General features: G+C 42.2%; 1 protein-coding gene across 4 annotated transcripts in view; it reads left to right on the top strand.

The window, feature by feature from the left end:
* The first annotated feature begins 2,644 nt into the window (after positions 1-2,644).
* Positions 2,645-11,990, top strand: part of MCCC1 (methylcrotonyl-CoA carboxylase subunit 1) — a 20,802-nt gene continuing 11,456 nt past the window's right edge. For 2 of the 4 annotated variants that reach the window (XR_013931654.1, XR_013931655.1), the window contains exons 1-10: positions 2,646-2,786; positions 3,933-3,979; positions 5,001-5,140; positions 5,565-5,660; positions 5,827-5,948; positions 6,933-7,080; positions 7,879-8,000; positions 9,118-9,229; positions 9,555-9,636; positions 10,430-10,557. Coding sequence is in view for 1 of the 4 variants with exons in the window: in XM_080409180.1 (XP_080265306.1) it covers positions 2,728-2,786; positions 3,933-3,979; positions 5,001-5,140; positions 5,565-5,660; positions 5,827-5,948; positions 6,933-7,080; positions 7,879-8,000; positions 9,118-9,229; positions 9,555-9,636; positions 10,430-10,557 (1,056 nt within the window). In the remaining 3 variants the exon portion in view is untranslated. Of the gene's footprint in view, positions 2,787-3,932; positions 3,980-5,000; positions 5,141-5,564; positions 5,661-5,826; positions 5,949-6,932; positions 7,081-7,878; positions 8,001-9,117; positions 9,230-9,554; positions 9,637-10,429; positions 10,558-11,990 lie in introns of all 4 variants that reach the window. The other 2 variants (XR_013931656.1, XM_080409180.1) reach the window with 2 other exon arrangements.

The following is an 11,990-nucleotide window of genomic DNA, read 5'->3' as shown; positions in this document are numbered from 1 at the left end:
GCGTGGTAAAGATGGGGCAGAGAAACCTACCTCCTCGCTGCTGGCAGTGGATTCAGGAACCTGCCGCCCAGAGATAAAATACCAGATACACTCGCTATCGCCATTTCTAGCATCGGTGCACACCTCTACATGATGGAGAATTTAAAGATCACAAGGTGAAAACTTCACAAGCCCCTTGGATGGCCTTGCAGCAGAAAAGCAGGGCTGTCAGGGCAGCGGGGCCACTTTGTTTGGCTCTTTGCACTTGCTTGGCCTGGTAACCTGTTAGATCGGGTGCCAGGTTCACCTAAGCAATACACCTCTTTAGTGGACAAGGTTCCTGGCTTGTTTGTATTAGTTTTGGAAGCCGGGCTGGTAAATACACGCTTGGAAGATGCATTTCAGCTGATGAACTACGATTTACTTGGGGCCTTCTGCATGTTCATCTCCTGTGGGGGCAGCTCTGAAGCAGACCCTCGAAGGATGCTGGGTGTCTCCAAGGTCTCTCTTTCTTGACAAGGTTGAATGGCAGATGGAGGAATGGTGAACCAAGTTCCTTTTAAGGCAAAAAACCCCATCTGTAAGTCACACCACCGACTGTCTCAAAAGCAAAGAAGTTTGGGATTCACTGAAGAAATGCTTTAACTTCAGAGTGTGTAGAACAACAAAAGGAGTACTGTTTTAAAGCGTCAGTTTGAGGAGTGATGAGAGAAAGATTCCTATGCAGTTAAACCTTCGCTAGTAAGCTGCCAAGACACTTGGAGACTGCACTTTCTTTCTCACATCGGTGGCTGCAGCCATGGCGTGCCAGTGATGCAGGGTATGCATGCCTGAAGTTTGTCAGCCACAGCAACGCTCACACTCCTGGGCTTCCATCAGCATCTGGCCTTTCCCAGCTAGCCACAAAACATCACAAAACCTGCACTTCCCTCTTTCTGCAGGTCCTGTTGTCTATGGAGTTGGTAGGCACCAAGTATTTTATTAAATTATAATGTAACTGGCCAGTTTCTTACTTAACTCTTTCTTCAGAGTTTTAAAAAGGAGTAGGTTTCATTCCCCACATGCACAAACAAAATAAATGGCTGTTGGGAAAAAGGAAAGCGTTCAGTCTGAGTCAGGAGATCTGTGCAGATTACAGACACAGATCTTGCTCTTAAACCTCAGCTTTGCTGGGGCTTTCCTACACCCCAGAAATTTCTGGATAATGTGATTCACAGGTGCAGCCAATGTTTAACCTCATTCATTTTGCCACAAAATGACAATTTTTTCCACCTTCTCAAGGAAAATGAATTAATATTTCAAACAAATTATGATGTTCTACTACCCAGTGCATCACTAGGTTCATCACAGTGCCTCTACGTACACGCACATTAAGCGTATTACTGGTGTCAATGAGAAAACTTATTTTCTGCATTTCAGTTTTACTACTTTGCACTTTCAAATACGCATGTGCGGGATCTGGCGATGCCACTGGACTTTGCAAGCCTCAGCAGCCACACTTGTGGGATGCCCGCACCAAGCGCAGATTTGCAACGAGTTTGCAGCTACCACTACACCTGCTGCTCAGGGTGTAACCGCCGCCTCTGGTTTGTGTGTTGTGAGCGTTGCCAGCGCTCAGCGGCGAGCTGCATAGAACGCTGCCATCTTCTGTTGAGTGACAAATTAAACATGCTGATTTTTTATTTTTTTTTTTAATTTGGGTTTCAAAAGGCGGTTTCTACGCTGTCAGCACATCGTCTTGAACGAAGCGGATGAACTAGGAACGAGGGGAATTTTCAGTTAATAACTGAGTTTAAAGTCCCCTCTTTAGAGGGAGAGCCACCACCCCTGGCAGCGAGGGTCGGGGGCCGCGCTCCGCCCCTCCCCCCCCCGCAATTTGGAAACAAGCTAGAAATCCGTGTTTTGACCAACTGCTACTGATTGAGGGGTTTTTATTTCTGTATATGAGTAATATTGGTATCACGGCCATGTGGCACCCTGCTTTGGAGGTGCTTTATTGCCGCCTGCCAGCGCCACGGTTTCTCTGGACGTTACTGGTAGCCCGGGCTGGGTAAACCGGCGCGACTGGCCTCCCCCCCCCGCGGCGCCGGGAGCGGCCGGGCCCCGTGGCCGGGGCAGGGGCAGGGCCGGCGGGCGCACCGGGCCCCGCACCGCGGCGGCCGCCAAGCCTGGCGGGCTGAGGCGGCGGCAGGGCCGTGCCCGCGGCCGGCTCCCGGGAGGGGGGTGCCCGGCGCTCCCTCGCCGCCCCCGCTCACGCCGCGGTGTCGGGCTGGCCGCCGTGCCCGGGCCCGGCCGTTGCGGTGCCGGAGCGCCCCGCGCCCCTCGCAGCCGCCCGCACGCTTCGTGCCGCTGCCCGGTTGCAGCCCCCGGCGCCGCGCCCGAGGGCACAGGGTGAAGCAAGGCAGGAGCCTGCTGCGGCCCGCAGCGCCCCACGTCTCTGTGAGGTTTACTTGACCCGCTGTTTTACTGCCCAGCTTCCCGCTGTCCAAGCCCCGCCGGTGGGCCCGGCTGCGCCCCCACCTCACAGCCCCTGCGCCCCTCCCCAGAGCGCTCGGCACCGAGCAGCACCCCGCGCCTCGCACCTCCCTCCCGATGCCCTCCCGCCCCGCCCCGGCTCGGCTCGGCTCCCGGCGGCTCCGCCCGGCCGCGGCCCGCCTCAGCCCGCCTCAGCCCGCCCCCGCCGGGCAGCCACTGGCGGCCGCGCTGCCGCGCACACCCCCCGTCCCGCCGGGCCCCGCGCTCGCCAACATGGCGCTGGTGCTGGCGGCCGCGCGGGGCTGTCGCTGCCTCCGGGCGCTGCGGCGTCAGTGAGTGCGGGGCGGGGGGCGGGATGCGGGATGCGGCCCCGGCGGGCGCTGCCGCTGCGCTGCCCGCCCCTTCCCCGCGCTCTGCGGCGGCGGCCGGTAACGGCGGGGGCTGAGGAGCAGCGGTGGTCGCGGCCGGGAGGGAGCCGGCGGCGGCTGTCGGGCCTGGCGGGGGCGGCTTCCCGGAGCCGGGCTGCCCGAGGCGGGAGGGGAGAGGGCCCTGCGCCGCGGGAGGAGCGGGGGAGCTGGGCCCGGCCGGCCCCGCTGCTCGGGGCGGGATATACTCGTACCCCCGGGCTCCTCTGTAGAAAGAAAACAAACACCCCACCCCCCACCCCTTGGCTTTAAGCAGCTGGTGCGGAGCCCGTGGCAGGGGTCGGTGCCCGCAGCTGCCGGCAGCTGGGGGGGCTGCGCCGGTTGCCCCCCGGTTACTGATACTGCCTTTTGCTGCTGTGTTTTTGTCTGGTACCGTTTAAGAATTGCTGGACTCGATCCAGGGTTCCAGAGTTGATCTATATGTTAATTGGAACAGCCCTGGAGTCTGCTTTTACCGTTCCTCCCAGCCGCTGAGCCTTCGCTATCCCATCTCTTCAGCGTTAAGTCCTTTGAGGTTTAACTTTTCATTGCTGGAATTCTTCGTAGCTCTTCTTTCTTGCTGCCTTTCGTGTTCTTTTCTCTTGCCCCTTTTCTCTCTATAAGCAATTCCTGTCTCCTTTTTAAACTTCTCTTTTTTGGTGGTTGTTAATGTCTCCTTTCCCCAAATACCACCAATTGCCTTCTCCGCAATAAATGCCAGCCGCTGGCTGTTCTGTCCACTAAGAGTGTTGTCTTGTGTTTGGCTTTTATTTGCCTTTTTTTTTTTTTTAATAGGATATGTTGACTATTTCAATGTTATATTTCAATGCTGCTAAAAAAAGCAAGGGGATAATTTCTGTCGCGTCTAAATGCAAACACAAATGAAAATGCTTGATCTGGTGAAGTCTGTGTAACCTTCCGTGTTGTTCTTGAGTATGTTCTGTGGAAACAGTTGTATCCACAGCTTCAGAGCTGGTTTTAGTGCTGTCGTCTTCTCACCTGAAAATAAAAGTAGCTCATTTGCCCCTTCTTTTTATACTTTTGTAACATTTCTGTGCGTTTGTGATTGTACAGGCAGTGGAACCAATTACAAAGATTTGTGAAATGGGCCTCAACAACAGGTATGGAATTTAACTTCTTTAGTTACTAGGTTTAATTGCTTTTGTAATGTGGATGGGTTTACAGTTAGTTTTAGACCAGCGGTTGCTGAAAAACTGGAGGGTTTTTAGATAAATATTCAATACTTACACAGTTTACGAAAACAGTAGTCTGTAGGTGACCTAACATTATTCAAAATGTTGTTTACACATTAAAAGATGACTTCTGTTATCTGTCATATTTAGTTAATAGTCAACTTAATGAAAACTATTCATTTTTGTGATGTTTTCCTCTGAGTCCTTTTCTGTTGCGAAGTCTGTGAGAATTGCTTTTTAGGCATAATGGTATTCAAACAATATATGAAGAAAAGTAAAGAGTATTTAGCAACATTATTTAAACTGATCCTGTTGTCATGTTGTCTAAAAATACATGTTCTAGAACTCAGAGATACATATATTATTAGTTTTAAGCTATTTAGCTCTGCTTGTGAGGTCTCTGGCTGTGCTGGTCCTGTGTTTCTACCATGTTGTAAGTGCTCTCGTGACACTTAATAGACGCTTGTAAGTCACTGTTTAAAGAAGAAAACCAACAAAAAATTCATATCTTGTTATATCTTTGTGGCTGTGTATCAGTGGGGAGTGGTGCCCTTCAAAGAAAGGTGAGTCAGTTTTGGGGGGCAAGGGGGCAGGGACAGGTGTTAATTGTTTTCTAGTTGATCCAGAACGTACACAGTAAACAGATAAGCATCAAGTTTTATGTTTAAGTGGTATTTTAGGGTTAGAATATATTTCTTGGATTGTAAAAGGAAGAAAAGACTTAAATGAAACTTACTTCTGCATAAGGACTTCTAAGGAAAAAATTCCAAGACTAGCATGGAAATGCTTTTGGGTGAAGCATGTGTTTTTTTCATTATTGGAAGAAATGTATAAACACTATAAATGGTGAAAAAGAAACCTGAATTTTAAAATTGTTTTATTTCCAGGAATTTTTTAAAGGATATATTTCTTTTAAAAATTGTTTGCTGTTCTTCATCTTTTTAAATAGGACGTCACAACATAGAAAAGATTCTTATTGCAAACCGAGGAGAAATTGCCTGCAGAGTGATGCGAACAGCAAAGAAAATGGGTGTGAAGTCTGTAGCAGTTTATAGTGAAGCAGACAGAAATTCCATGCATGTAGCAATGGTGAAGTATATTCATTAAGTTTGTGATTGATGTTCATTCATAACTATTTCTCATTAATAAGTTTAATGTGAAAGTAGATTTGTGTGCTAATGCAGTTCGTTTTCACTTCCGTAGAGCTGCTTCCAAGTTTCCTTTAAATCGATGAAAAGTTTGCCTAGTCTCTGTCTCAGCACCTGACAACTTCAGGGGAAGTGCATTAAAGTTTGGTGCTCTGACTCCAGAGTAGCCACAGAGGGTTGGAGAATGGACTTGATTTTGGGAAGAAAGTTAGAATTTGTTTCACCTTGTTGAGTCTTTCCATGAAGAGAGGCAGCAACTTAAACTGTTGCATGCTAGCAGTCTGATAAGCAATATAATTAGCTCAGAAACTCAGTTAAATTTGCTTTTTATTATCTAATAAACAGTCTATTTTTTCCTGTAACAGGCAGATGAAGCATTTTGCATTGGTCCGGCACCCTCACAGCAAAGTTACTTGGCAATGGAGAAAATAATACAGGTGGCCAGGGTCTCAGCAGCACAGGTAGATAGATCATGACCTCAAATCTTCTGTTACTTCTGTGCTCGTTAGTTCTTTATTTTTGCCCATGGTGTTTCCATTTTGTGTTTCCTTAGCATTCTATTGAAGTTTCAGGGTTTTCTAAGCTAAACTGATACAAAAATAGGCTGGTAACATTATTCTATTTTAGGCTGTTCATCCAGGTTATGGTTTCCTCTCAGAAAACACAGAGTTTGCAGAGTTGTGCAAGCAAGAGGGAATCATCTTCATAGGTCCGCCTTCATCTGCTATCAGAGATATGGGTATTAAGAGGTATCTATTTCTGATTTGTTACTTGGTTATGCAATTTACAGTTTGGCAGGGTTAAATTAGTTTACAAATGACTGGTTGCCCCATAATTATTTATTCTGTCCATTTTCATTGTGTTTTATTTCTATGGTTTTCCTCCAAGGAATAAGCTCCTGGTTTATAGATGTGGGATTCCTATAGACATAGAAACAATCAAGATTGTTCACTTACTAGGATTTTGGTAATTAAATACTGAACTGATTTTAGTTTTCCAGAATTGGGGCATTGCAATCTTACATAGGTAAGGGTTTAGCAGTCAGATTGAATGTCTTGAACGGTGAAAAAGAAACACCTTATCATCAGGTGTTGTCATGGATCATGTAAAATGGGGTGATAAGTTTTGCTCATTAAAGAGGATCTTATTCTTAGTTACTTAAATCAAAGGAATGTTTCCAGGGTATGAAGTATGAATCAAGAATATGGAAATACGGTTGTTACTAATACGTGAACTATTAATTTAAGAGAATTTTTTTAATCACTTCCTAATGTGAGAGTAAACTGCTTCTGTAATGTAACTAGTTTTGCATGCATATTTGAAATTACATTTGTATGTGTGAGTGTTTTGTGTGTGCTGTGAATCCATCCCTTATGAAGAGTTTTTTCTTTGTACAACTTTAAATATAGTTTTGGCATGATATGGCGTTATAATTTGAAAATGTTAGGTTTTAGCCTCTATGATGTGGGCCAAAAGATAGGAAAGAACAGTAAGCCTGCAACTAATTACTGCTTTTATGTGGAGGGCTTGGAGAGAAAAAAAGAAATCCCTGTTTGAAGCATTTGGTTAATTACAATCCAATTGTATGTAACCCATTTATGTAAGTAGTCCTGTTGAGGTCACGGGAACTACTTTTATGAGGACAATTAACATTGGGAACATATACAAGTTTGGAGCTTAAAGTAAGAGAAAAATATTACCATCATTCTAAACATAAAACTGTTCTGTCAAAGCACTTCCAAAGCTATAATGTCTGCTGCTGGCGTTCCTGTTGTTGAAGGTTATCATGGAGAAGATCAATCCGATGAGTGTCTAAAGGATCATGCCAAGAGAATAGGATATCCAGTAATGATTAAAGCTGTTCGCGGAGGTGGAGGAAAGGTAAAGGAGCTAATCTGTTCCTCACGTGGTGTAAAGTTAGCATGTCTCGGTATCTGTCATAGAGTATTCTAAAAGAAATCTGAAAACAAAGAAACTGGCAAACTACTTTTCGGTAAAATTTATTATTAATGTCCAATCTAGCACTATGAAATCTCAGTTCCTTTTGTGGTGCAGTCAGGCACAAGATAAGTAGCTGGTATAATTAGAAGAGTTTTGTTTATTTCAATGGGCCTCCAGTAATTCACGTAAGCAGAAAGGTTGTCCTCTGGATTTGTTTGTGTGAAATTACTCTGTGATAGTTTCTGTGACTGTTTTTGCTAACAGTTTTAAATGTTGCATAAGAAGTGATTAGAAATACTACTTAAGTATTTGGCGTCTAGACACTTTTTAATGTATGGTGAATTCACTGTCTAAATCTGATGTTACTCTGAAATAAATTTCTATAAAAACGACGATAGAGAATTCTAATTATTTCCAAAATAACTGTATTTTTTCTGTAGTGGAATCAAGTTTTCTCTGCCAACCTTGGAAAATTTCTATGATGTTTTAAGAATAAAATTGAATTTCCTACTTATCTTTACCAGTGGAGTTATACCTATTTTTTTACACTTCTTCTGGCACTTCTGGGACATGGTGGAATTATCTTACTGGAAGTTGATACACCATTTTGCTAAAGTTTTAAGAAAGAAGGGAAAATTTTTATCGTTAAGCTCATTTCTTGCTGTTTTTGTGCAACAAGAGTTTTTATTGTCTACCATATTTTAAGACGTTTAGATGTGCTTTCTTCCTGTGTTTTAGGGCATGAGAATTGCTCACTCAGAAAAGGAGTTTCTGGACCAACTAGAATCAGCTAGGAGAGAAGCAAAGAAGTCTTTCAATGATGATGCAATGCTGATTGAGAAATTTGTGGATAATCCAAGGTGAGAAATAGATGTTGTAATATAAACACTGTAATGTTTATTCTACTGTTAAATAAACATAATTGTTTTAGTAGTAGGATGAAAATGGGTCTTCTATGTTTTATTTGCACTATGACAGGTCTTTAGTCAGGATTGTTTATAATGTATTGAATTTCTTGTAGTGACTTTGTTTTGAATGGTAAGAATTAAAATACTGCTGTTTGGGAGACATGACAGTGGCATTTAATAATATTGATATTCCTCCTTGAGTGAGCTTTCTAAACTTAATTTGCATCTAGAAAAAAAAGTAATCGCGTTATAGTTCTTAAACTACAGACCTGAATCGAGCTGACATGGTGTGTTTGCTGCCCTCAGGTGTCCTAAACTAGTTATTTAATCTTTTCCTATTTTGATATTAGAACAGAAGCCATAGTCTTTAGCTCATGTCTGACATGTGAAACTGAGCTGATTGATTTTTTTATAAAGAACTTCTCACAGAGGTCTATTTGATACTCTTATACTTTACATCTGTTTTTCTTGAAGCATCACTATAAAGAAAGCGTTTTTTCTAAAGAAATTGGTGGCCTACTTATGCTGTCAGATGGGCATGAGAAAAATCTCATTAAATTCCTGGGGAATTTTTTTTGCCAGCATCAGAGGATTATTAGAATAGTGAGAGATTTTTGTTAGTTTTATACATGGAATGGAGTTCTGCCACCTAATAGTTGTCCTTTGAAATAGTGTGTTGAAATAAACAATGTTATTCCTGAGCCAGGGCTGCTGCCTCTTGTGAGTTGCTACAGAATAATAGTGAAGTGGATAAAATAACTAATATAGAGGTAGCAGCCTTTACGTAAGTATCTTGTTTGTGCTATGACCTATGAGGTTTCACTGCAGTAGCTGGCATTTAGAGTGCTAGTTTGTTTAGGAGATTGCGGAAGTCTGAAAGAGTTGAAATCCTGCATAATAACAGTCTCATTTCTACATTTTTGGCTGTTTAAGGGAAGACACTTAAATCTATAAGAAGTCCTACTGAAGCATACAGGACTGTGTACACATTCAAACTCTGTTTGGTGAAGTCAGTCGCAGGATTGGGGTTTTATTGAAATACCTTGAAACATGTATTATTATGGAACAGGCATGTTGAAGTGCAAGTGTTTGGTGACCAGCATGGCAATGCAGTGCATTTGTTTGAAAGAGACTGCAGTGTGCAAAGGAGACATCAGAAGATCATTGAAGAGGCGCCTGGGGTGAGCAGAAAGTTCTTGTAATATTTTTTATGAACAGACGTATTTTTAGAGTAAATGCTAACCCCCATCAAATTTATTCAGCAGGTGGTGATTTATTTGTAATTCTCAATACCTGTTTTAATTTTGCTGCAGAAAATGTTCCAACTGAAAAAATTACTTTCTTTAGGAAAATGATTCTCAGGGAATGATTATGTAGATTTCAAGTGTAACATCAATAAGGATTTCACTACCGTTGCTAAATACGGTAAAATATGAATTCACAGTATGTTTAATATCACCAAAATTCACAATAATTTATAGGGTTTTTTATTACTGTTATTTACAGCCAGGAATTAATTCTGAAGTTCGAAAGAGACTTGGAGAAGCTGCTGTCAAAGCAGCTAAAGCAGTGAATTACGTGGGAGCTGGTAAGTGTGGAGTTATGGCTGCTTAGAGGTATGCTTTTAACTTAATAAGACTTTAAGTCTCAAAGCAAATGGATCTGATTGTTTTAGAGTATGACACACATCCCCCAGATTTTTTGAGGTTTAAGCAAGTAATCACATAGTTGACTTTGATGTAATTACAAATTCAAATTGGCGTACCTGGTCTGAGCTTAAGACCAGTGTCAGCTGAGGAACAGAAAGAAAAGATGTCAGAGCAGGTAATTCTATCAACTAGGTTGTTGTTGGAAAGTGAGCCTTGTGAATGTTAGTAAATTTGAGCAGAGCAAGGGAAAAATAATTTCTCTTTCAGCGTATAAATAATAGTAAAGCCTTTAAAAGAAAAGTACCACTCACTGTCTGTACGAAGTCCACACTATTTCCAAGATGAAAAACAAGCTGCTAAAATAATTTGTGAGTTTTTCTCACTGCTTTCTTGGGATACTTATTTTCCAGAAATAATTACATGCCTTAATACGTATACACAATACTGAAAAGCAGCTTGATGCACTTTTTACAGCTCTAACAAAATGCAGCTCTTGCTGTGAGGAGAACGGCTACTAAACAGCACAGGATGTATACGTGTGCAAGGAAACAACCGTTCTGTTTTCAGACCTCAGTTGTGTGACTGTGTTAAGATAACTTTTGTGGAATTTAATGAAATTCAGTGTATCTGATTTAGAAATAGTAGTTTTGTCCAGGCATAAATTAATTGTCTTAGGTGTCCATTCTGAAAAAATCTTGTTTTGGTGAAGTGCCCTTTTATTAAATACTTCAGGAACAGTGGAATTCATTATGGACTCACGACACAATTTTTACTTCATGGAGATGAATACCCGACTGCAAGTAGAGCACCCTGTTACTGAGATGATCACTGGAACAGACTTGGTAGAGTGGCAGCTTAGGGTAAGTGTTAATTGAATCTACATGTAGAGTTCCTCTTCTCGGGTGAATAGTACTCTTCGGCATTGCCTATGAAAGACCAGATAGGTTTTCAGATCCTATTCAGCTAATAGGGTAGAATTCCCTTTGCTCCAAAGAAACATCTTACATTATTTTACTTGATTATAGAGCATTGTGGAGATGCTTTGAATTCCAACAAACTCATCTTCCAGTTGTGTAGAGAAAAAACATTTTTAAAGTATATTTAGAGAGATTATAGAGAATGTGGAAAGTGGCGGGAGTAGGGTCCTGATCTTTCGCTTGCCACGCTGAAAATTTTTTAAAACTCTAGTTCAAATGTATCTCTGGCCCAAAAGTCATTCTCACATCAGGCTGTTGGAGATTCATCACAAAACCACGTCTGATGTTCTACCAGTGTAGTGACATTCTAAAGTAAAGGTCTAGCTGTATGGACTGGAAACAGGTTATTTCCTCAAACACCCAATTTGCAGAGAGATTACTCACATCTTCAAATGATAACAAAAAGTTTTGGACCTTAGGGAACTGGAATGAAAAATGATTCAGGTTAGATAAATCCAAAAGTGAGGATAGCAGCACACATTCAGCTTAAGTAAAGATAGGGTAGGGGAGTGTTTAGTGTAACCAGAAGAACAACTGAAATGGCAAATGCTGATGCGAAAAGGATGAACTTTTGGGTTCCTCATCTGGGAATGGAAATTGAGTGCTGAGTTGGAGCAGGGAACAAACCATACTGGAAGAAAGAGAAAGAGAGAGAGTGGAAAAGTGTGGTGGTCTTCACATGTGGCTTAATGAGTCAGTTCTTGGAGAGATTATGTTTGTGAATCTGTATAGTAGTACTTTGAAGACTAAGTTCTATTGTGCTGTCTCTGCTGAAGCCCAGAGTTAGGTGGCAGAAGGCAGAGTATGGAAAATCCCTGACATTTCAAAAGAAGATGAAATGTTACTACAAATTTTTTTTGATAGGAACTTGTATTTTCCCATGTGAATTCCTTTGAGTAATAAAACAATTTTTCCTTCCCCAGTAAACATTCTTAAATTGTTAGAAATCCCCTTTAAGAAATATTTCCGTAAGTGTGCAGGTCCCACAGTATGCAGAAGAATCAACAGCATATGTCGCTAATCCATTTTATCATCTGCTTTTGGAGCAATTATTCTCTAATAAAATCTTTTCTTAGTTGACCAGGCTTTAATTTAAACATTTAATTATTTTTTGACATAACCAGCAGAAAAATATTAGATTGTTTTTCCGTTATGTTTCAGCTGCGTGGAATACTGGGAGATCAGTTTACACAGTAATAATTCAAAATCCTTTGACTGGTTACTCCCAGAGAAAAGGAAGGACTAAATTCAGAATTAGCCTTTTATGACCTACCACTTTTTTGTCCTTGTGCTTTTTTTTTTTAATGTGCTTTCTA

The sequence above is a fragment of the Falco punctatus genome (assembly GCF_963210335.1).
Source record: "Falco punctatus genome assembly, chromosome: 13".
NCBI classification, from domain to species: Eukaryota; Metazoa; Chordata; class Aves; order Falconiformes; family Falconidae; genus Falco; species Falco punctatus.
Note: the sequence above shows the minus strand (reverse complement) of the source record. Positions and strands in the feature narration are given on the sequence as shown.